The sequence below is a fragment of the Strix aluco genome, chromosome 3 (genome assembly GCF_031877795.1).
Source record: "Strix aluco isolate bStrAlu1 chromosome 3, bStrAlu1.hap1, whole genome shotgun sequence".
Taxonomy (NCBI): domain Eukaryota; kingdom Metazoa; phylum Chordata; class Aves; order Strigiformes; family Strigidae; genus Strix; species Strix aluco.
In genome coordinates, this window is record NC_133933.1 from 7634755 (window position 1) to 7659615 (window position 24861).

General features: G+C 42.9%; 1 protein-coding gene across 1 annotated transcript in view; it reads left to right on the forward strand.

The window, feature by feature from the left end:
- Positions 1-24861, forward strand: part of PCSK2 (proprotein convertase subtilisin/kexin type 2) — a 107447-nt gene that overhangs the window by 73293 nt on the left and 9293 nt on the right. Inside the window, exons 7-10 of the mRNA XM_074817255.1 lie at positions 5935-6023; positions 9109-9284; positions 21352-21567; positions 22829-22929. Of these exons, the coding sequence (XP_074673356.1) occupies positions 5935-6023; positions 9109-9284; positions 21352-21567; positions 22829-22929 (582 nt within the window). The remainder of the gene's footprint in view (positions 1-5934; positions 6024-9108; positions 9285-21351; positions 21568-22828; positions 22930-24861) is intronic.

Sequence of the window (24861 nt, forward strand, 5' to 3'; positions counted from 1 at the left end):
AATTAAAGTACGTACACTGACTGGGAACCTGTTCTGTTGTGTTTACAAACCTGGAATCAGCAGTGCAGCTGTTCTTGTTGTGTTATTTCTCCTGAACACAGGAGATTGCCCAAGACCAACTTTGTCCTCAATATGTTCTGAATTTAGCCAGTTTCCAGCAGAAGTTCTGTTTCTCAATGTATGGTATAAATAAGAATGGCCCAAAAGACAAGGCTTCAGATTTTAGAAAGTGTGACTATTTTTGTTTCCCTGAACTAATTTTTTCTTAAAATGGAACAGAAACACATTTTGACATTTTTTTGAAAAGCACATGTGCCCTGAGTTCTGCATCTGTCCCATGAAAAGGCCCTTTCTGTCAGGCTCCTAGCAAGATGTTAATGTACTCAAGAGTGCAGAGTCCAAGGCACACCTATAATGTGTGTTTACTACCTGGTGATCTCAGCGTCCAGCATCTCTGGCTGTGCACCATAGTCCCCAGGGTCTCAGGCAGGTTATGGCTTGGATTTACAAAAATTGTTCCAGGATGTTTACAGTGAAATTTCCCAATGCCTTCTAGATGGGTAAGTATAATTGCTGTTGCCAGCTTTTACATAGCAGCACCACTGAGGATTTGAAAACTTTTACAGGTTTCAGGGGTCAGTCTTCTTATCAAAAATTATTTCAGGCCTATTTGATGTTGTTTTCATCTCTAACTTAGTATGGCTGTATGGATGGCCTCTGAGTTTTGTGGGGGGTTTTTTGTTTTTTATTTCTAAAGAAATCAATTTTAGTTCTGTCAGAGTGACACAACAAAGAGGTGGAGCAGCTGTGCTTCCACCTCAGACACAGGCTTCCTGGGACGGATCAAACAGATTTAGGAGCTGTGATGTCCTTCTTTGAAGTCCTGCCGTTTTTCAGCCAAAGCAAGATGCCAGTGAGATTTCTCCTTCATTTCCGGAAGGGACATCTGACACTTTTAAACTAGTATGAATCCAATTAGTGAATGGAAAGTTGGAGAAAGACTAGGGCTCTAATTTGTGAAGGTCTGCTGCCTTTCTTGCTTTATTTATGCAAAGGATTTTTGTAGGAGAAAGATGTCACTTAGCTCTGGAGCAGCGCAGAGGAAAATTAAATTTAGCTTTAGTGCGTAATGGTAGCTTCTGTCATTTTCAGTGTGGAACTTCATAAAACTAAGTGTGTTCTGCCAAGCCCCATTAACACTGATTGTGCTGCTATCAAGTATTTCGTAGTGGGGCACGGTTTGCAGTCCTCACATGTTCTGTAAGGTGGCCCTGGAGGCAGAGTTACCTCCTGAAGTTTCTTAAAATGGGCTGCAGGCATCCCAGATGTGGCAAGGGTTATGGTCTCTGGCCCCAGGTGCCTCTGGCTAACTTCAAGCACCCAGTGAAGAATTGAGGGTGAGCAGCATGGTCACCTGTGACCCGATCTGTAATTTTTGAGAACATATGATTCAGGTTTTTAGAGAACTGCACCACTTTCTTTGTTTCTTTCCTTGAGGGAATGGGGAGCTCAAGTCAGCAAGTCAGGAGGAGCAAAGCAGTGCAGAAATTGCTTTGCAGATTTCCTTCATTATTCTTTTCAGAAAAAAAATGATGCCTAGAAAGTATAGCATTCTTTGTCACAAACCTTGAGGTTTCTTTGGTGAGACAGGGAATTTTCTGCCTTGCAAGTTAAATCACAGGAGCAACACATCCCTTTCCTGCCTGCACAATTTGAGAAGGCTTTAAAATGCAAGATTTCATGTTTTCTTCAGGCTAAGATGCAAACCAATACACCATATCCAGCTGTTCAGGAGTAGTTGTGACTATGTTTTTCTCTGCATATTCCTTTGCTATGCTGTTAATCAAGCTGATGTGCTCATATATAAGCTATTGTCATAACTTCTGACTCCTGAATTATTATTACTGGTAGGTTACAACTGTCTGCCTGTGACAGTCTGTCTATCCATATGTGTAGCTGCACAGGTGCGTCTGGATAGAGAGTAGTTACACAGAAAAGCCATTCAGAGAAACCTGCAATAAAGGCTCCATTTTGCTCAGTTTGCAGTCAGTGATCTATCTCCCATTGAATTTTATGCATGCAGGAGGATCAGACTCAAAATAGGATAGCGTAATATCCCTTTTTCCATAAAGAATACATTTCTATGTGAGCAATTCAAGTGATTTGTGGAACAAGAAGCAGAGGACTGTTTTTTAAAGAGATGTACCAAGGGGCTTTTGTGAGCTGCCAGCTGCATGTGCAAAGTGTCATTAGACTTTAAGAAAAAAAAGGGAGAGGTTTTTGCATGGAGTATTTCATTAATCGCAGCTGCTCTGCTTATAAGCACAGACTCCCCTTCCACTTTATGCTTTTTAAGGCTGCTGGAAGCACTTTGGCCTTTCCATCCAACAGCCACTGGCCTATGAAACCAAGCAGGGTGGGTTTTGGGAGAGTGTGGTGCCTCAGGCAGGGAATTTCAGTCAGGCAGTTCGGCTGCTGTTACCAGGAGGGGCACACAGATGCCTGGGCAGCCAAGGGATTTGTTCCCGTGCTTACCATACTGACTGCTTGACTGTGTCTAGACCCACAGCTTGGGGACCAGCCAGGATAGAGGGGACACTGGGTGCAACACGGGGCAGGGCTGTGTTTGAGCCTGAGGAGCAGTGAAGCACCCTGATCCAAGCCCTGTTGTGAAAAGCAGAGGCAGCCCCACAGCACTCAGAGTGGGTTTTAGGAACCACTTGGGGAGCTGCCTGTGATTTTTTTTTTTTTTTTAACACCCACTCCTCCTGAACCACATTCAGTACCTTGGCATGTACCATGCAGTGCAGAGGTACATGTAGGAATCAGCAATAGCTTGGCCTTTCTGTACAGCCCTCTGATTTCTTGTTGTGAGTGTGCAGAAGGCATGACAGGGCTCCCTATCTCAGAGCACTGAGATTATGAATTTCTGCCATGATATAAATAACCAATAATTGTTTCCATTCCTGTAGCCTTTGTATTCTCTCACTCAGATAAGAGTTAGGTGGGCAAAAATTATTCACTGTCTTGGAAACCTGTATTCTTCAGAGATAAAAATGTCCTTTACTTATTATGGATCCTAACAAAATACCGTTGAGTCAAGGAAAGAACTCCCCTTGACTTCCAGACAGCGTTCATTAACAGTTAAAACATCTGCTCCCCCCTCCTCATTTTTCAATCGATACAACGGAAACAACATAATAATAATAAAAACCAGATTTAGCAGCTCTTTCTACCTGCAGTGTTACAACACAAGTTTCATGGAGGAGCCCCAACACTACTGCTGGTTTTTGGCGCGTTTGGATGCAGGCGGAGTGGCACGTTCCCCAAAGTAGGGGAACGCTTTCCCTTGTGCTCAGAAGCTGACAGTGTCATGTGAGTAAAAAGGGGATGGCATTGGCTCCACAGAAGCGTCCCTCCGAGCTTTGCATGTTTAACTGCTGCCCAGTGCAAGCAACTAAAGTGGTTAAGATAGGCAGATCATCCCAGCTATTGAGACTGCAGCTCTGCATAGCCCTTCCCTGTGGACAGCTGAAGTTAGGAAGGGTGGATCCTGTCCTTTGCTGTCTGCAGAAGCATTACAAAGCCGATGAACCTCAGTGAAAATCTGTGCCACCTCTGACTCTTTTTAAAAATATGTCGATAGAAGGGTATAGCATTGGCAGTGGGTTTTAGAAATAGAAATAGTTTTCAAAGACAAAGCAGAGTGAAATTTTCATAACTAGTACAGATATGTTATTAAACCAGCTGAAGGCAAGACTGTTTTTCAGTTGAATCACCCTCTCCCACCTTAGTTTTTCATGGATGTTCATGTAAAATGCTTGCATTTATATAATGTTTATGGAAAACTTGCTCTGTATGCTAATACATGACTTGCTCTACATGCTAATATATGGTTTACCTTTAAGGTAACTTGTTCATAGCTGAAAATATTCTTAATTGTTTTCTATCCCCTTGTTTTAAACATTGAAATAATAGTGAAGAGGTGAATGTTGGAGAAAAAAGCTGTGATTTGTGCCTATGACATGGGTCACTTCATAGAAACGACAACGGGTTTATCAATGATACATGAACAGCAAATAGGGCTAAATTGGAGAAGTCTGGTATTTGCCATTAATAATTCAACCAAATGCATTTCCACTAACTCACATGTGATTTTTTTTCTCCAGTCAGCAGCACGGTATCTAAACCCTGAGCTGCTGGAACAAATCTGCTTGCAGTCTGCATCATGTGGGCCAGTGTGCTGGGGAGGCAGTGTCAGGGAGAGGACCTCCTGATAAAATATTTTCAGCAGGAAGGTCCTAATACAGTTTTTCCCTCTGAGAGAGAAAAAGCACACCTGGTAGTGTCAATTTTTTGCACCCCAGCATCAGTCAAGACAATTTTTTAACAAAGCCATTTATTCTGCTTTGTGGCTTGTAGCTAGCCCACAGGTGACTAGATAATGAATGCTTAGCAACGGTATATTTTTTTTTCACAGTTCCTTGAACAAGGGCATGAGGGAGAACGTGCTTGTTGAAAGAAATTTCTCCAGCAGCTGAATAAGAAATCTGTATCGCTCTCCTCTCTGTCCCCTTTGTAAAAGGAACTTGCATGAGATCCTCACCCTTTCATGATCCAGGCACTGCGTACATTTGAGGCCAGTCATTTTCTTTCATGGAGCTGCCTTTAAAAATATTCTTCCAAGTACAGCAGGAAAAAGAATGTGTTGCTACTCACCTCTTTATTAATGTTACACTTACCTTTGCCAGAGGTGCTTAAAGGGAGAGAGAGAGAAAAAAGATGATTAAAACAAAACAATTCTGCTGCCTCCTGGGATGGTTCATCTGGCACTCCATATAGCCTTTATAATACAGCACTGCTAATTGCTTGAATCCTTAACATACTATAGGAGTAATGCCAGTTTTAATGCACAGAGTAGATTGATGTGAGCAGTAGGATGGATCCATATTGATTTGACATCTTAAACTTAAAAAAACAGGTTTCACTAGTTTCTCTGCTGCTGTGCTATTTTTTTTTTAAATTAGATTGTATTGTACATATTTATCTTCTCTGTGGTTTAATTTCTGTGATGAATTACGAGAAAGGAAAATGCAATCTGCCTTCCTGCAGGACTGCCTCAGAGCCACTGCCAGTTAAAGGGTCTCTGCTAAGAGCTGTAAAGCACTTCAGAGACACCAAGTGTTCTTGAAATGCCACAAGTCAGCCCGAACCTGGACCTCCCTGTCAGAGCAGAGACATTTCCCACTTGAGCAGAAAGCAGTAGTTCCGTGAGCTGAGATGGAGCAGCTTGCCAGCTCTCCTGGGAGTTAGGCACTGGAGGATGCACGTGCCCTTAGGTCCAGACAGCTCTGGGCCTGCCCAGCCAGGCCACAGCTCTGCTGCTGAGGAGTGCAGTGACCGTTGTGGCTCCCTTCTGCTACCCCAGCTTGATATTGCACCCACCTCCTTCCACAGCACTGCTTTTGTGGGCAGGGATACACTCCTTGCCCATGTTTGAATGGCCTTTGCTCTGTGGGGTTCAAAATAACGGGTGTCACACTGTCAAGTCACAAAAATAAAGGAATTAATATTGATCGTATTTTTACACTGTTCTGTCAAGGGCCTGTTTCTACTGACTAATAGTTGGTAACAAGGCAGAACCTGTTTGACAGAGTTAAAAAAAGAAAGGTCTGAATAACTTCACAACTAAATGAAGCGTAAGTATGCATTTTAACCTCAGAGCAAGCATCACTCATACTGCAGAGGGGCAGTTGATTATCTCCTGCTTCAGGAAGGAATGAGCTCATCCGAGTATCCAAGTACAGCACTCAGTGGTTTGCCTCTGAAGCGCTGGGAGCTGACTGAAGCAAAAACAAGACTACAGTGGTCCAGCTCAGTTCAGCATGTGTATTAGCTGAGGTTCACCTGGTGTCTCTGTCTTCCATTTTGCAGCCATGGGACAAGGTGTGCAGGAGAGGTGTCGGCTGCTGCCAACAACAACATCTGCGGCGTGGGAGTTGCGTATAACTCCAAGGTGGCAGGTACGGTCGCAATTCAAGGTGTAAATGGTCCTTACGCCACTGTGCTGTAGGCAGAACTTGTCCTGCAGAGACAGGGAGCGCTGCCCAGGACAGGACTGCATGCTGGCACTGGGCCATGTGTTTATTATTTTTCACAGTAGCTGGGGAGAGGAATTTCTCCATGGCTTTGCCTTTTCAACTGAGGGCTTTATATAGCCTCTTTAATAACATTGCAGAGGAACAGCTCTGCTCCTTCTTATGCCAACTCCTGTTTGTAGACTGATTTTTCAGTGCTTCTTCCCTGCGTAGCTGCAGAATCATTTGTGACAAATCTCATTTTGCAGGAGGTAAAATATAAATTCCTGTTGCACTTAGAAACTGTTTGAAAAGGCAAATCCGTTGCTGCTCTTACTCTTTAGGCTCTCACCGGGCAGGGCCTGCAGTGCTGTAAATCTCTGCGGTCACTGTTTTCCTCTATTTTAACAAGCGATGCAGAGTGGCAGGAGCAGATGCACAGAATGAAATGGGGGGTGCCTAGCACCCAGCATTCACACCTCGGGTGTGTTGGGTATTTTTACTTCTAACTAACTCTCGTCTGTGCTGGTAGACTGAATACAGTGCTTGGAGTGAGTTAGGCTCTTGGACAGCATGTGTTGGTTTAACACATGTTGGATTAACACAGTTGGATTACTCTGAAGAAATCCAGTTTTCCCACTCTTAAGACTTCCATGATGAGAACCGCGGCACGGCAAGCAGAGATAGGTGCTTACGAATTTCACTTTCATTCCCTGATCCACACCAAAACACCAGTGTGGATGTGCCCATTGCTTCCTGGGAATGGTTCACCGTGTGTGTGCATGGGCATTCTGCTCTGCTTGGCCTGTTCCTCTTTCACAGAATCACAGAATCATCTAGGTTGGAAAAGACCTTGAAGATCACCTAATCCAACCATTAATCCAACATTGACAGTTCTCAGCTACACCATATCCTTAAGCGCTATGTCAACCCGACTCCTAAACCCCTCCAGGGATGGGGACTCCACCACTGCCCTGGGCAGCCCATTCCAACAGCCCCTTCTGGAAAGAAATGCTTCCTAATATCCAATCTAAACCTTCCCTGGCGCAGCTTGAGGCCGTTCCCTCTTGTCCTATCGCTTGTTCCTTGGTTCAAGAGACTCATCCCCAGCTCTCTGCAACCTCCTTTCAGGTAGTTGTAGAGGGTGATGAGGTCTCCCCTCAGCTTCCTCTTCTCCAGACTAAACAACCCCAGTTCCCTCAGCTGCTCCTCATAAGACCTGTCCTCTTTTTCTGTTTCACCACGGTGTCAGAAGAATCTGTCACCTACATGACTGAGAGCTGAATGTCTTCTCTAGAAGGGCACCAAGCAATGTTTGCTAAGCTGTTACCCCAAGAAATATCACTGTGAGTTAGTAACTGACCAGGCAGATCTAGTGCTTATCCCCTTCAGTAGTGGTAACGTCCCCTTCAGGAATGGGACATTGCACAAAATTTGCATTCTGGCAATAGCTACTCTTAGAGGACAGTGCATTAAGGCGTGAGATTTTGGCTACACCTCATCTGTATTATTAGTGTAACTCTACAACTCCAAGCTGTTTGCTTAAAAATCAAGAGGTGAAGGCCTTTACTGATGACCAACACCCTACAAATAATCTTCGATATTTGTCCACTTCGTAGCAAAATCCCCACAGATTTTTGGAAGTGCCAGACTTTCCTGTCTGAGGACAGCGTGCACCTGTAGCTCCACCACCTGGTCAGTGGGAACGTGGGAGCTCATTAGAGCTGAGTCTGCTGCTGGCAGGATTCAGGGTTCCTGTGTGCAGGTGGAATTGAAAGTTGGTAGCCAAGGGGCATCGTGTGTTTTAGTTCTTGTACCTCTTTTTTGCCCTAAGTCAAACCAGATGGCTTTGCTCCTTCTGTTGTTCCCCCTCTCCCTGGGGTCAATAACTAATTCTGCGGTTTCAGTGCAGATCTGCATTTTACAAGCATGTGACGGGATTTCTCACTCATTGAGTTCGACTTCATAATTTCTAGCTTGAATTAGCAGATCAGGAATATATCCAGCTTTGGCCTGGTTTCTATTTGAAGTTTATACCACTTTCTCCAGCCTCACATTTGGCACATGGATTTTGTGTGGAATATAGTAAAAGCACTGGCTTCTAAATCAGGGTCCTCGCTGCCATTCATTCTGTTTGGCTCTGTGGTATTGATTTCTGTCCCATCTGTGTCCTGAAACTGTTGGGAAAAACTGAGCTTCAACTCAAGGCTACAAATGAGAGTTGGAATGTATCACTGGTTACTCAGGCCTGTCAGTGAAACTGTCCTATGTGTGGGGCGTGATGGATGTGAGGGCTTGCGCTGCTATCTTTGTCACACTCTCTGGCTTGCTTAGGGCCAACTCTTGGAGGTTCTATGAAGTTGGCATGTCCTAGGATTGTATCGTTTAAACTCTTAAATTGATTTGTGCTGCAGTATGGGTTAAAGGGTGCAGCTTTTAGTTTGCTTTTTTCTCCAAATACTGGCCATATTTTGCTATTGCGTCTGCATGTTGACACAATGATATCTTTCCAGGAAATTGTTGCATAGTGTGTTTTCCCCTCTGATTAGATTCTGGAGGAGAACCAAAATAAACAGAAAAATTACTTGAAAAACTAATGAAGTGTCAGCGCATCACTGACTATAAATTAGAGATGGAGGGGGCCTTAATCCTCTTCCCTAGTTGTAACAAAATACTATTTTAAATACAATTAATATTATTTAAATGATACAAAATGCTGAGATTGCTGAATACTACTGTTTTAAAAGTGTTTTCAAATAGTAGATGAAAAATACTGTGTAATTAGAAAGCTAACAATAAAATGCTTTTTCTTTCTGGGCCACACTGCATTGCTATGGCTGGGCGTTTAAGTGCTGGCATCCTGCTGGGTAAGCACACCCTGGTGAAAAGTGAATGGTGAGTGCAGAATCACGGAGTGGGTGAAGCTGCCAGTGAATTAAAATACCTGTAACTGGGGGACTTCTCCAGGTGCTGAGATTTCACCTTGTGCTGCGTAATGCATAATTTGTGTTTATATTGATTAAATCTACAGGTATTCGAATGCTCGACCAGCCATTTATGACAGACATTATCGAGGCTTCCTCTATCAGTCATATGCCTCAAGTCATAGATATATATAGTGCCAGCTGGGGACCAACTGATAATGGAAAGACTGTGGATGGACCTAGAGAGCTAACACTGCAAGCGATGGCAGATGGTGTGAACAAGGTAACAAGTCTTATTAAATAATCTGGATACTGGGGCAGAATGATATGTACACACACTGAAACCAATGACTTGGGAATACGTGTTCCTCCCATAGATGTGGCGGAACACAATGCAGTTGTGTAAACTGTCCCAACTTTCAGCATGTTCCAAGGTTCATTGATATTCTCTCTGCAATAGTGTGGCATTGCTTTTATTGTATAGTCTTGGGGTACTGTGCTGTCTTGCACGGAACTGTGTTTATCTGTGGTCAGCTTACATATAGTTTTCATATGCCATCACAGTCAAAATGGAAGCGCCTGATCCTGTAAATATTCCCCAGGTTGAAACATGCCAGCTGTACTACTGACATTGCATTGTCTGTTTTGGTGTGCTACCAATTTAATCATCATTTAGGATTTGTAGCATCTTTCAGGTCACTCATATATGGTTATTATCATAGCTGTGATTGAACCACAACTGTTCAGATGTCCATGGAGTAATACTATTCACCAGTAGCAGGACCCTCCCTGTTTATTCCCACCTTTCCACCTCCTCCTAGGAACAGTCTGTGGTCTTTGTTAAAGACGCTGAATACCATCCTGAAATCTGCTAAACCTGTACTCTGTTAGAAAGGTTGGGTAAAATGTGTGCCACAACTCAAAAAGAAAACAAATCAGTCCAAAACAAACAAACCAACCAACCTTTCATGGCTCTGTCTCCATCTCTTTGGTGTCATGGATCCAGGACAACCACAGCTGCTCCTGGTGCCATAGGGAACGAGCCTCCTCCCCTTGGTTGATCGTAGATGGGTTTCCATAGTTAAAAGATCTTAAATTCCCCAGAACGTGAGGGGTGATTTTTGTGTGGGAGCTCCACAATTACTCATTTTTCCATCCAAATTATTTCTTCATCTTACTCGTGCCAGTTTCTCCCACTCTTCATCACCACCTCCCTGTGAACAGCACATTCAGTTTACCATGTTTTGTGACGTGATAATTTATTCTACTGCTGCGGTAGGTAGTGAAGCATCTAAAGCTTTCTCAAATCCTGAGCCTCAAATGTTTTGCCTATAACAGATGAATTACAGTCATCTTCATGCTCTCGCCCATAAAATTGGCAATGTACTGCAATAACACGGCAAGACTTGTCACAAATTTCTCCTGAGTCTGCTCAGTTTTGTACTATAAACTTTACAAACCTCTGACGAGCTCAAAGTCCCTCTGAAGTCATGTTACATAAGCTGTGTTTCTTCTCATGGCTTTCTTTCATTTATCTGGTGTTTCCATAAAGATCCCCTTAAATACTCCTGTCTTGGGGAGAATCTTTCTTGGGTGTGTGACACAGTTGATATATTTTTAGCAACAGCGTGACGTCTTGTAGTTAGTGGATACTTGATCTTCCTTCCACTAATGTTGGTTGGAGCACACATAGATAGAAAAATTCCCATATAATTTTTGTGTTATTCTCCTCCCATGTGGAACTCGTCTAAAAGTAACAGAAAAGACACTAATAACTCTGGCAGGGGAATGCTAAACTAAACAGAGGTATTTTACCCCTCAAGAGAAGCAGATTTTAAATTGTAGTAACATTTTTTTGTAGTTTGGTGTTTAAAAGATCTTTCAATTAACCTTCTGTCGTAACGTCATATGCTTTAGTTCGTGGAGTTACTGCTGGAATTAACCTTTTCTTTGAATGTTAAGTATAGGAGAAAAGATTTTTCTCTTCTGTTTTATTGTCTGGTCATAGTTCCATACTTGGGAGTGTTGGGCATATTACTCTTTTAATGCCTTCCCCTCAGAAGTGTTTGTAATTCTCTTTACGAAATAACTTGCAATATTAAGATCAGAAGGAGTCCTGAGATCTCTCAGGTTGAATGCTTGTGAAGGAGAGAGAACGGTGACAGTGAGCTGCGCTCTGGGAAGGGTTGCTCTCGGACCTTGTCAGAAAACAGAAAATTAACAGGAGAACCTGCATTAGGAAACCAGTTCTGTCAAATAGCCAGTGCACAATTAGAGATCAGAAGGAATGATACTGGATTCTACCTAAGAAAGATATTGTTGTCCAGGGACAATTACACTTAATTTTATAGTGGCAGTATCCCAGCTATCTCCTGGCAATATGTGTGCAAAAGAAGAGACAGCTCCACCCTAGATAGCCTGCTTTGCGTTGGGATCATAGTTTTATCTGTCCTTATTTTGCTCATTACATTTCCTGTCATAGAAAGTTTTTTTTTTGGATATAGTTCGTTCTGATCTGTCTTTGTGGAGAGCCAGATTTTCTAAAGATATTTTAGGGTGTCAGTGGATGCTGGGTACTCTCCATTGTGCTTTGAAAAACCCACTGCAGACTTACCTGCATGTAAAGGAACATTAACAAGCCTTTGACGTAATACCCGTTTACCTAGTTTAGGTCTATAATATAGCTATCAAATTCTCTATTGACTGTACAAATGTAAATCTAATTTATTACCATTTTTCAGAATAAAACCCCCTCTTACTACCGAGAGACAAATAAATGTAGGAATTTCTTAGTCTAGAGCTGATTCTCACCAGAATGATGGTTCACAAATTAGTGATGAAGCTGAAGTATTGGCAGGGAGGAAGCAACATGCTGCGAATAAAAATGTGTTGTTAAACTAAAAGCAATACTTTCAAATGTCCTAGAAGGAAATGTAAGATCTCTTGCACAGAGCAAGATTAATATCCTTACTTCTAATGCAATAAACTAAAAATAAATAAGTGGGAGTGATACAAAATTCTTACGGGGAATATGCAGTTAACTGAGTTGACAAACACAGGTAATATTTACCTTGTTGCCACCACACTTCAGAACCTGGCTCAAGGAGAAACTCACTGACAAGAGTTTCATCCTTCCCTCAAACTCTCTTCCACTGTCATGTCCTTTTGAAGTCCTCCTTCCATTGCTGCTGGGGTGCTGGGGGTAACTAGTCACTTGATAATGATAAGGTGATGAAAACTGCAGAAACTGTGAGACTTCTTGTTTACATGTCTGGTTTTATGGCTTGAAGTCACACAGCCATAACCAGGTGGGCTAAGGCTAATACATCTTCTTACTTTTCTTCCATTTCCCATTCTTGGCATTTGTTAAGCTAATTCTTGCCTTCTGTCTTAATCATACCTTCCCTCCGGTGTGCTGTTCACTTGTAAGGTAAATAGGATGCAGCACTAAAATAGCGTAATTAAGGACAGCAGAATCTGTCCATCACACTGGCAACTCCTTTACAGGCTCTTTTACTAACTGCATTTCTAAGGCTGAACACAAAGCGGGTGGCACATGTGTGAGCTTGGTGTCAGCACAATGCATGCAAACAGAAGGTATTGGGAAAGGGACTCAAGCTGGTTTTTTTTACTAAGACACAATCCCATTCATTTCTTAGTGCCATCTACCCTTCACTGTGTTATCTCGTGACTTTTGTTCAGGGGCAGTAGTCAGCAGCGTGGCTGGGTCACTGAATAGTGGTAGTTGCACTGCAAAGATAAACGAGCTCAGAGCTGTATTAGCAAGTGCTTGAGAATAGGGATTGAAAGAGTTTCATACACGCAAACATCCGCAAGAGTTTGGCAGTTACTGGCACTGGTTTGACACAGGCAAACAGTCTTACCTAATGCAAATTCCAACTGCTAGAAAAGACATATTTGGGCTGTAATTGGAAAGGACTTAATACAACTTCTAGTTTTTAAAGACTAGGTTGAAACGTGCGAGTATCCGGCACCTGCCTAATGAGGGGGTCTTGCAGTCGCCCTTTGCTGTGAGGCATCTGATGCTGGCTGCCAGCTGTAACAGGAGACTGTGCTAGACGGCGCCCGAGTCAGGTACCCATTGGGGTAGTCCGCAACAGGCTAAGGGCCAGATCCTGTTCTGCCTGGTGAGAGATCCAGAGAACACCCTCTGTCACGTGCTCTCTCTTTAAACACACTTGTCATGAGCAAAAAGTGGATATCCTTAATGAGATTTTATTATCTGGCCTCTAGACTCTGTCTGAGCCACCAAGTCTATGATCAGCAACACGTTGTGACATCTAGGGAGAAAAGGTATAGTAAATCACCAACTTGACATTGTTCTGGGCTGTCCTGAGATAGCTTAGCCCTGCATCAAGACCAGGCTGCTCATATGCTCAGATTCATTGCTTCTGATCACTCTGTGTCACATATTTGCAGATATATTTTTCTGATGAGCTATGGAGGGATTTTACCACAGGTGCAGAAATACAAACTAAAATTCAGAGTAGAGCAAGAAACCAGGATGATGGACTTAGGAACAAGCAGCCTGGCAGTGTTGAGCCCAGCTAGCTACCTCATCTGATTGAGAGGTACTTTAATTTGAGAGAAAGGGGAAGTGAGCCAGTAGTAGCATTTTTTTATATAGTATGGCTGGAGAAAGCAATGCTGTGTGATTTACATATCCCTTGTCTGACCTGTGCTTACCCACTTTGGGGGCTAGACAGCTTGGAAGGGGAGGTAGGGATGGGATTCCTGTGACAGCACAACTCTCTGTTTTCTGGTACCTTGCATCCAGAATTGTATCAGCAGTCATCTTAAACAGCAAACTAGCTCAAGAACTAATTCCACCCATGTTTTAAGGTACGTCCTGGTTTTAATGCAATATCCAGTAAACATTTCTTGTTTTCATGAGTCCAGTTCTTTCCAGCTTCAGCCATTGGAATTTAAGGCAGTAAAAAGAAGTAATCAAGCTAAGCTGGTCTCTATCTATTGCATTTTTATGATGTAGGCTTTTATATTAGGAGGTTGTGAGGAGTTGCTCATGGACTGAATTAATTTCTTGAGACTTCACCGTCTCAGCCAGAATATATAAGACATGATCCATTTGTGTTTGTGCTGGTGAAAACATTATTGCTTCCATAATATGGTTCTACCTAAGAAAATGCTGCACAAGTACAAATTGCCAGGGGAGCAGTATTAAGAATTTATAGTCTCATCATAGCTCTGTAATTGGGCTCACCAATGAAAGAAGAAAGGACGGTGTTAAAAATGAAAGGAAATATTTCTCATTTGCCTCTCTCCAAGGCCACAGATATTATGTTATTGTTCTTTGAAATATGCTGAAGATAGCATGTTAATAAAGTATATGCAGTTAGATACCTCTGACATCGTTTTATTTGCTCAACAGCCAAGTGAAGATAGCGAAATTAGTTTATGATCTGGCAACCATCTGATTACTCCATTTCTGAGGAAGCCTTACAAGCTTCTTTATAACTTAGGGGTATTGCTATTGTGTCTGGAATCTGCATTATAATTCCATGCCTTGTCTTATTTATGTAAGCTAAAATCAAACCTTATTAAAACCCCACACGAGTATGTTTTATCTGATTGGAATTCTGAAGTCGCCTGACAAGGAATATTTTCAGGCTTTTGCAAAACAGCACGACCAGCTTTTTTGACCTGGTAGTGGGATACACAACCTTTCACTGAGTACATGACCCAGGTTTGGAGATCAGTCTGTGACCGTCTGCTTTCCTGCCACAGACCGGGGAAGGGACATGTGCCTCTGAGGACAGGACGGGGACAAAACCCAAGTGCTCCTGATTTCTGTTGTGATACTGGCCTCCTCAGGGATGTCTTGGTCAACTCAGGACCTTGGCTGTCATAGGTTTGTCCTTTGCATGGGCCTGTGACAGGGTTAAATATTGCCCTTCACAAAGACACAAATGACTGACTTATAAAGGGCAGAAAACTGCTGTATCAATAGGTTGGGCCAACATGGCAATATTTGTAAGCTCCACATGTAAATATTTTATTAACATGTAAATTACTGCTTTCTAAGGAGACAAGACAATAATGTAGCCTCAAAATGTAGATTTTGCTGTCTCACTCTGACCCCAGAAGTGTATTTGCCTAATCTCTGTGCCGCAGCTCAGTAGCCATGTGCTTTTGCTTCTCAGCAAGGCTGGTGCTACAAGCCAAGAACCTTTGCAGAGTGTTACAGGAGCCACAGGTGAAGCTGTGAGGCCAGGGTTCATCACACCAGTTGGGAGCTCTGGGCAAAGAAACCAGCATCGTCACTGGTGAAAAGTAAATTGGATATTTAGAATCTTTTTCTCGGTGATAATCTAGCTTAGAAATATGGGATTGATTTTTGCAAATATTACCAATACTAGAATTATGCCTGCAGAATTGCTGGACTAGAGTAATGCATTATCACTTGTGGTACACAGCCCAGGATTCAACAAAAAAAGGAAAGGATAATTAAAGGTTTTGTCTCAGCATTTTCAAAGTTCGCTCCCCATTTCCCTGTTGGACTGAGCCCTAATTGAAACCTAATGCTGTCTCTCTTCACCAAATGTGTAATTTTCCATTTGTTTCTCTTGGCTAACAGAAGTCCATCCAGTTTCAACAGTAATTTAGAAATAGAAAATGGCTCAAGTATTATTTTTAGCCAAAGGAAGTATTAACAATTATGCAATTAATTGGGGGTTGGTAGATGGAAGTTCAATACTCTTCTGTGACCAAGTCGAATAAGTTATATAAAGCCTTTTGTAGGGTTTAACAATTATAGGGCTTAATTCTTTCAGAATCTCGTATGCAGCACTCTTTTCTACTTAGGTGATTATTACTTGACCCAAATAGTTTCAGAAACCTGATAGGAGGAACCAGACAGCCAACATGGAAGGCAATAAAATACGAAAGGGACAAAACCAGGCAAAGCACGACTGAAACATGGTTCCAAGTGATGGTTGTCCTCTGCATAGAGCCAAGTGTTTAGCTGAGTTCATGCTCCTGCCAAAACAGCCTTTCCTCCTTCCCCATTGAATGCCTGAGGGTTAGACAGGCCAGGGTGAAGGGACACCACCTTCAGCAGTAGGATAGCCCAGCTGCTCTTTATTCTGCGCTGAACTCCATGACTTGTGGGTGCACTGAGCAGGGCAGACATCCTGGGCTTTTCCAGGGGCACAGCACAGCAGCTCCAGGTTTTGGAGGGGGCTGGATGTGGGAGAAGTGCTAAGGCATTCAGCTCAAACAAGACAGCTGCCCCCTTGAATGTGTGCAGTGGCAAACTTTGGAAATCCAATTATGTTCCCTGCTTCAAACTTTGATGTCTGCATGGTTAAATTGAGATTACTTGGCTGGCTGTCAGGCATGTGTTTCTGCCTAGATTTGCTTTAGATTTTAGCACTCCCCAAGAAATCAGCATAGGAAAGGAGCAAAGGGATCCAGGAAGTCACAGGCTACCAGATTGCTCTGAGCAGATCAGCCTGGCAGATACAGCGGTAGCTGGAGGAGCCAGGAGAGCGAGGGCTTAGTGGGCTGTCCAGCTGGCACGCTGTCAGGGATGCAGGAACAGGCAGGCAGGCTCCAGAAAACCCTGGCAGTGCAAAAGATGAGCAGCAGTTCAGCGATGCCAAGGACTCACTGCCTCCAGCTGGCTTATGCCATGTAGCTGGACTGCTCATGCACAGGAGTGGTGGGGAGACCAGGGCAGAGCAGGGTCTCTGCGTAGGCTCCTGGAAGTCTTGAGAGCGCAGCCCAGTGCTCCCCACCACGTCATGACAGCGGGCAAATGGTCCCACAGCTCTTCCACAGTCCATCCTTGCCTTGGTGTGCCCCAGCCTGGGAGCACAATGGCAATTTTGTGTTGCCTGCCTGGGCTGCAAACTATGCTTTCCGAGATAATTAGCAATCATTACTGAAGGATGCAGTTCTTAATTACAACACACGTAAGGATTTTCAAATAATTCAGTCCTGAAGAGAAAGAAACACTCTTTTCAGAGGAAAATACAGTCAAAATTAATAGGGGATGGAAACTGAGTCCTATTCATAAGTCAGTAGGACCCATGGCAAAGACTTTGATAAAGCTGTAGAATTTTTCACTTTTTCTGGAAAACCAACCTTTCTCTTACCATAGCAGGCACATAAATTGCTATTAAATTATATAGAAGGTGCTGAAACACTTCCGTTTTCTTAAGGGGAAGAATTACAAAATAGCTATCATATGTCACGCAGAAAGAAAGGTCCTTATAAAATAATATGTGTTACAGAAAGCAATTTCCAGTTCTGTAATTTTTCATATTTTTTTCAAATGTGCTTCATCTGCATTTTCTTCCTTAGAAATGAGACAGTCCATAAATACCAGCAAACAATTTGGCTGTCCTTATCCTGAAACACTTTTCACTGTGCCTAAAAAAAACCAAACCACCTCCTCACAGTCAGGTGCTGCTTTTTTTTCCTTCTTATCCTGAGCCTGTCTGCCTGCTGGTGTCCTGATGCTGTTGTTGCCTAGTACTTGGCTTTTTAGGGCTGGAGTCCATTCTTTGTTTTCAGCTTGTACTGGTTGGAAACTGTTAGTCCTGATCTGGGACTGAAGGACTAGGCCAAAGCCAAAGGGCATCAGGAACGTGCTGTTACGACTTCACAGAAGGAGGAAGCAGAGGTATGTTCAGAGTGATGGTGTTTGTGTTCCCAAGTCACTGTCACACGGGATGGAGCCCGGCTGTCCTGGGGATGGCTGAGCACCCACCTGCCCATGGGGAATTCCTTGTTCTGCTTTACTTGTGTGTGCGGCTTTTGCTTTATTAAACTGTCTTTATCTCAGCCCACGAGTTTTCTCACTTTTACTCTTCTGATTCTGTCCCCCATCCCACCAGAGGAGAGCGAGCAAGCGGCTGTGTGGTGCTTAGCTGCCGGCTGGGATTAAACCATGACATCCTTCCATCCTTCCATCCATCTTTAGCAACCCTGATGGCCAGGCGGGAGGGGGTGAGCTAGGCTGTACCATGTTAGAGGCCCAGCTGTAATTCACACAGTCTCTTGCCAGCCTTGACGGGAGAGGTGAGGGAATGTGGAAGAGATTTATTTGTCAAATACCACCCATTTTTATCTGGAGAGTGTGATCCAGCAATCAAAACCTTGAGAAACACCGGTTTAGGCACTAGCCCAGCAAGCATGATGAATGAACAGAGTAACAAGGAAAAAAAAAAAGAGTACAAGATATACCTGAAGTTACATAAAGTGAATTAGGCTCTGCAGTCCCCTGCCAACTCACTTTTGCAAGGTAGTTCAGTAAAGACATTTTTCTGGGATTATGCTCTTTAGAAGATGAGAAAAGGGGTAAGAAAATTTCTCAGGGATATTTTTTGCTGGTAGCACAACATCCCACGAAGGACACTGGAAATAGAAAACCTGCTGTTTCTGCAAAGAGAGCTTCTCAGTAGCTGTCCATAACTTTCTAAGCATATAGCCTTGCCCAAGATTTAATTCTGATTTAGCCCAAGTTGAGAGGTGGGCCTCTTGGGCTAGTACTAAATGCATCAAGACCCATTTTCAGCTCGGAGTGAGATATAGCTTCAGATGGCTCAGAAGTGTGGGTGCCATGCTGTGCATCGCTTTTGAGAAAAACAAGCAGGTTTCAAGAGGATTCTGGAGGAAAGATACTCTTTAAAATGTATCTTAATATTTTACTGGTCTTCTCTCTTCTTCCTGAATCTTCCTTCAGGCTCCCTCTGGTGTTTGCAGTGTGTATTACTACCACCTTCTCCAGTCCTCTTTTGGCCTGAATTTTACAGCAGCCTAAGTTGAGTGACACCACTGAAATTTTTTAGGTTCATACAAGGTTGAGATGCAGATAAGATCCTTCATTTCGCTTTAAATACCACACTTAGTTGACCCAACTGGGATTTTTCTGGTATAGACTACTACCAGCCAGAGAATTGAAAATTCACTTCACCTGAGGTCATATATTTCTGCCTGGTAAGTGAAACGATGCCTGAGGACAGCCACCAAACAGTGTGCCTGTGCAAACTATCCAGGTGCTGCAGGTCTGGCTGTGGGAAATGTAAGCAGCAAGTCGTAAGCATCACTGCAAATAATGCACTTGGGCTGCTATCAGTTTATTCCAGTAGTGTTTGCTTCTCTTTCCAGTCCTGGCTAAGAAGGAAAGGCAATTGAAATTAGAGTATTAAGAGATGAATTATGGATTTTAACACTAAACCACACTTGTGGATGTGATTCTCACAGAAGCGATATCCTGAGGCCGTTCTCACCTTAAGAGTAATTACATGCAGAAACCTGTCCCCAGGAGCACTCAGCAGTCTAACTCCACCCACAAACTCAAGCCCAAATTTAATTTACTCTGTGGATTCCCCCCGCTCCCCACCAACAATCTGTTATATCTGTTATATCTGTTTTCTGCCATTCTGCCACAAATCCTGCCTGTGGGTTGAAATACTTCACAGCAATACCCAGTTTTGGCAGTGTGAAACAATTTGCCAAGCAGGGCTAAGTCTGCTTCCCCATGCTGAACGCTGCAGAGGCTAACTTCCAGGCACCAAGCTACTTTTGTGAATTTATCACATGAAAATTAAGTGTTTCCTCTCCCTTTAAAATGGCTGGAAGAAAAAGGTTGTTTAAGAACAGATCCGTACGTGCCAAACATCCTATTCCTGGCACCAGCAGCCACCTACTCTCCATGTTGGGCAGCAGCCTGCCTTTTTGGGACAGAGAGAGATGAGCTGGAGCTGCCACAGAGGCTGTCCAAAGGAGGCAGATGGTGGCAAGGTGGTGTGATGGTGTATCTGGGCACGGTGGCAAGCTTGGGATGTAGCCTCTGAAGTGGGTCCAAAGCCCAGGTTTGGGTTAACGGCAGTCAGAGCACAAGGTGGGATATGGAAAAAGTCAAAGGGAAAAAAGGCGTAACTGTTCTTGTTGTGCTGATCTGTTGGGGTTTTTTTTTAATAATTTACTGGAATTATTTTGTTCTTCAAGTATATGTTTTTGCAACAGTATCCTCCTCCCTTAAAACTCAAATGATTGATCTCAGATCTTTGTGGGAGTTCTTAGGCTGATTTCAATAAGCTTCTTCATAGTCATCATCTTTATTATGAAAATCTATGTCCTGAGATGTTATATACCCCAGTGGCAGCAAACCTGCTGTGCAATTCAGTGGATTATAATGCAACTCACTAACATGCTTGAAATAATGAGGTTGCTCTGTTCAGTGGGGCATGGTGAAAAATAGAAGCTACTGCTGGGAGCTCAGATTTAATTTAAATCCCTGGCAGAAAAGGTTCCCTATTAAAATACCATTGCAGGTTGCTATGTTTGTATATCCTTTAACTTCCATTTCAGGCTGGACAGTGAAGAGACCGGAAGATAAATTTTTTTATCTTCTGCCCAATGCATAGAAACACTATGTTAACTTGAGGCCTTGCACTCTTCTGGTGCTGTTAGAAGTAAATGTTGGATTACTTGGGACTAAACATGGAGAGAAATGGTGGCTGTGCTGGAATCAGGGGAGATCTGAGCTTTGGGTTCAGTAGCACTGATCTTTCCCTGAGAATCAGGGTTGTCAGGTCTAACCCTTTTCCAGGCAGCCCCTACCTTTTTCTTAGTATGGGATGAGAAGTTGCTGAGTTGATCCCTTCCCACTCCTTGCCTATCTGGAAGTTGGGGACTCTATACGGATTTCTTTCCTTTAACTAATGGGAAGCCTTTATACTGCCCTTCAGCTTCAGTCTCTCCCATCCATCTCTCACCTTCTCAGTGTAATTGGTAGACCATCTTCCTGTAGATGATTTATATGGTCTCATAACTTCACTTTCTGCTTAGTAGTAGAAGCTGGTTTGTCAGAAGAACAGCTCTGAGTCAGTGATACCTTTGGAGAAAAATCTATTGAGAGAAAAAGGTGCTAGTTTTAACAGAATTTTTTAGCCATTGCTGAACCTAATTAGATCTTACAAACCCAGCATGTGAGATGACCTATATCCCTTTTAAAAGAACGCTTTCCTCATAGCACTTAGACCTTGACATAAATGCTAATGAATCCATGAAGTGTCTTAGCATCTGGCACAGGAGCCTTCAGGGCATCAAACAAAACAGGAAATAAATGGAAGTGCTCTGTGTACATAAGGTTGCAGAACTGGCTATGGCGGCCAGTTAACTGGATTTAATAACCTGCAGAAGTCCATGTTATTTCAGCTTAAGGTTGATGTATATTTTGTTTGGACCAGTTTTCTTCTTTATAGATGCTTAGCTTTACAATTAGATGTGCAGTTTAAAGTAGTTGCTGTCTCCTGTTTGCAGTTTAACCCAAGAGGGTCGATTTTCCCCTTTCACAGGGCCGGGGAGGCAAAGGAAGCATCTATGTCTGGGCCTCTGGAGATGGGGGCAGCTACGATGACTGTAACTGCGATGGTTACGCATCAAGCATGTGGACAATTTCCATCAATTCTGCTATAAATGATGGACGGACAGCTCTGTATGATGAAAGCTGCTCTTCAACCTTAGCCTCCACCTTTAGTAATGGGAGGAAGAGAAATCCGGAGGCTGGTGTGGTGAGTCCAGATATTATTGTGCTGTTGCTGCTGTCTTTGTGCACTCCCATGACCTATTACAACTCTGTCTGCATTGGAGCAGCAGATGGTTCTTTGTTGAGATGGGTATTTTTTCATCTGCAGTACATGATGGTGCCAGAACTGTCAACTGAGATGTGGGATTAATATTGAGAACAGCGATGATCTTCCATCTCATAGAGCTTCATACAGTTGGTGCTTTCCTTTATCAGAAACTGGATTTAGAAGTTCAATTGCACTCTTTCCAGGGGACAGTGTGACAAAAGGTCTCTAAAAATTTAAATGAAAAGTGTCAACATCTGAGATCATACTTACTTGTACGGGCAGAGCAGTCATGACTTCTGCTGTGCTACAAGCTGCACAGAGCAGAAAGACATTGTCACCCACAGAGGAAATACGGGGGTTCAGATCACCCTCAGTCTCCTATTGAGCAGTGCAGAGCATCGTACTCAAGGCCAGGGCCATACCTACAACTGGAAAACAGGCAGTTTCTGTTCAAGTGTAATTGGGATTCTCTTCCACTGTACTGATCACTGCTCTTCAGCACTTTCAGACTAGCCAGGACATAGTCTAATTCACAGAGTGGAAAATTAAGGTGTGGTAACTCAAGGTTGATTTTTGCCGAAGGCCATGACACATTTTCCATGGCCCTGTTTCAAACCCCAAGGATGCATTGTGTAATCCTAAATGCCCACATTCAGTAGCAGATGGAAAAATACTGGTTTCCGCCTTGATATCAGACAAGATGATCTGTGGCACCTTTGTAATTATCACCATAAAATATATTTCTAAGGTTTGCTTCTGGTCTCTTCTAGTGACTAATCTGCATAGAAGATAGCAGCCTGGTACTGCTGTTGGTTCTGGAGTTGCACAAATGTTAGAAAGCCCAATACTGTTAACAATTCTAGTTTCAAATCCTTCTGATAACCACAAGGGAATTTAAGGCCTTTAGTTAAACTGTGTTTATAGGAAATAAATGCCATCTATATAAGTTCTAAGTGGTAGTGAACACTGTTTTACTATATCATGATTTATTCTTGCATTCACACCTTCTGTAACTATGTCTCACTGTGTCTTTAAATTGATACACTATTCTAAAGGGGAAAACAGGTCCTAGGAACAAACACACAATTACTCTAAAGAGCAAGGGCACAAACTCCACTTTCTCTTTTTCTTCTGAGTCTGTAGCTGCAAGGAAAATGGACTAGCTGGTTTCATTAATTGTGTCTTAATATTATTGCAGGCTACAACGGATTTGTATGGCAACTGCACCCTGCGTCACTCAGGAACATCTGCAGCTGCCCCTGAAGCAGCCGGAGTGTTTGCCTTGGCCCTGGAGGCTAAGTATGCTGTTGAGAAATTCCTTGTGAGCTCTAGAGAGGAGAGGGCCTGTGGTTTGTTTAATGTTGTTCATCATATAAGTTGGCTGTCTGTGGCAAGGGGCTAGAACGAGCAGCAAACAAGCTGCCTGCTACAGTAGTGACATGGATGGTAACCTGCAGATGGAGCGGGAGTCTTGCTGAAGCCATACAGCAGATACATTTTGGCTGACTCGCTCTCTCTGTGTCCTCTCCATCCACTGCTTCCAGGAGTCTTCTCCAGCACTGTTTGGAGGGAGAGATTATTTCAGTTCTCCACATAGCCAGTATGGAATGCCCAGCCTCCAAAAACATAAGAACAAACCTCAGACAGGAGTTCATCTTGTGCCACGTGCTGTCTGCAATGACAGACACTTAGGGGCGAGTACAACAAACAGGGATTAAGAGAGATCTTTCAACAACAGTTTTGGCAATCAGTGGTTTGGAGAGAGGGCAGTCAGCCTATCCTGTTTGATAGCCACAGGCAGATTTGTCTTCCTTGAATTTGTCTAACTCTTCTTCAACTTGTCTGTATTTGGCACCTGTATCGTCCAGTGGCAGTCAGGTCCACAGTAATAAGTTTTTGGCGATGGTGGTAGGGAATGTTTCCTTTGTTTTTTCTTAACCCATTGCTGGTAACTTGCTTCTGTGCTCCATAATTGCTCTGTTATGTGAAAGAATAAATATCTATTGTCTGTTTACCATCTCCTTGCTATTCATGACATTGGAGACCTTTTGTATATCTTGCTTCATTTTCTTCTTCTCTAATGCTTAGGAAAAGTTTTCCTTACAATAACCTATACCATCTTTTCACTTGGTGTTAAATGGTTTTATGAAGTGAGCCAACATTTACTCAAGTATACAGCTTCAGTTGCTGTAACCTCGGCATGAAGTGAGTGCTATGTACATGGTTTTCTTCAACAGTATGCAGAAGAATGAAGAGGAGACAAAGTTTCTGTCATTAGCAGAGCAATGGTTGTTGTGCTCAGAGCATGACTTGGGGCAAGTCTCATTTTTCAGGTTTTATACACGTAAAACATACATGCCAAGTGTTTTAACTTTGGATGATCAGTCCTTCTACTATCAAATCCATTCAGTGGGACAGCCATGATGTAGTAAATAATTATGGCCAGAAAAATGTAAGGATTTCATGAATTTTCTGACCACTGCATGTTTAACCTGGACTACAACCTTAATATGTCAGTAATAATTACCATTCCTCTTCATTTGGGCTATCCATGGAGACTGGAATTACTCTTACCAAACTATCATGAGTAGAAATGAAATGAGACTAATGTCCCTGGTTTGCCATTGGGTTTCTAGCCTTTGCTGAGAAGAAAGATGTGGGTGGAGAGGAGACAGAAAGAACTGTCAGTGCTTCCTGTCTCCTTCCAGACTGGCTGTATTAAACCTCTGTTTTACTGTGCAGAACTACTCTGGATGAGTTACGCTAGCCTTCACAGGAATGGCTAACCATTTCCCATGCAGACTACTACTGCCTGCACTATGTCTCTCAGCTCACGTACAACATATGCCTGACGTGTCTCTAAAACCAGACCAATCTGTGAAATGGAAAGTACAGTTTTAAGATATGTAGCAACTCTTAAAAGGTTTTAGTAAGAGTGATACGAGTGATATCTTGTGTCACCTTGGGAAAAATGACAGTAATTGGCTGTTCTGCTGTACATTCAGCATGGACACATGCTTATTACTTGGGGCACAGAAAGCTGAAAAGCGGATCCTTTTAGGTTGATGGCTTGAATCAGACATATTGTAATGTTGAAAGAGTTCATCATAAAACAACTGGAATAGCTTTAGTTATGTAGAATTAGAATGTCAGTTCTAAAGCTTCCAGAATAATAACTTACAAGTGCCCTTCCTGTCATCGTAATCACTGCAAATCTAGGAAGACAAGAGC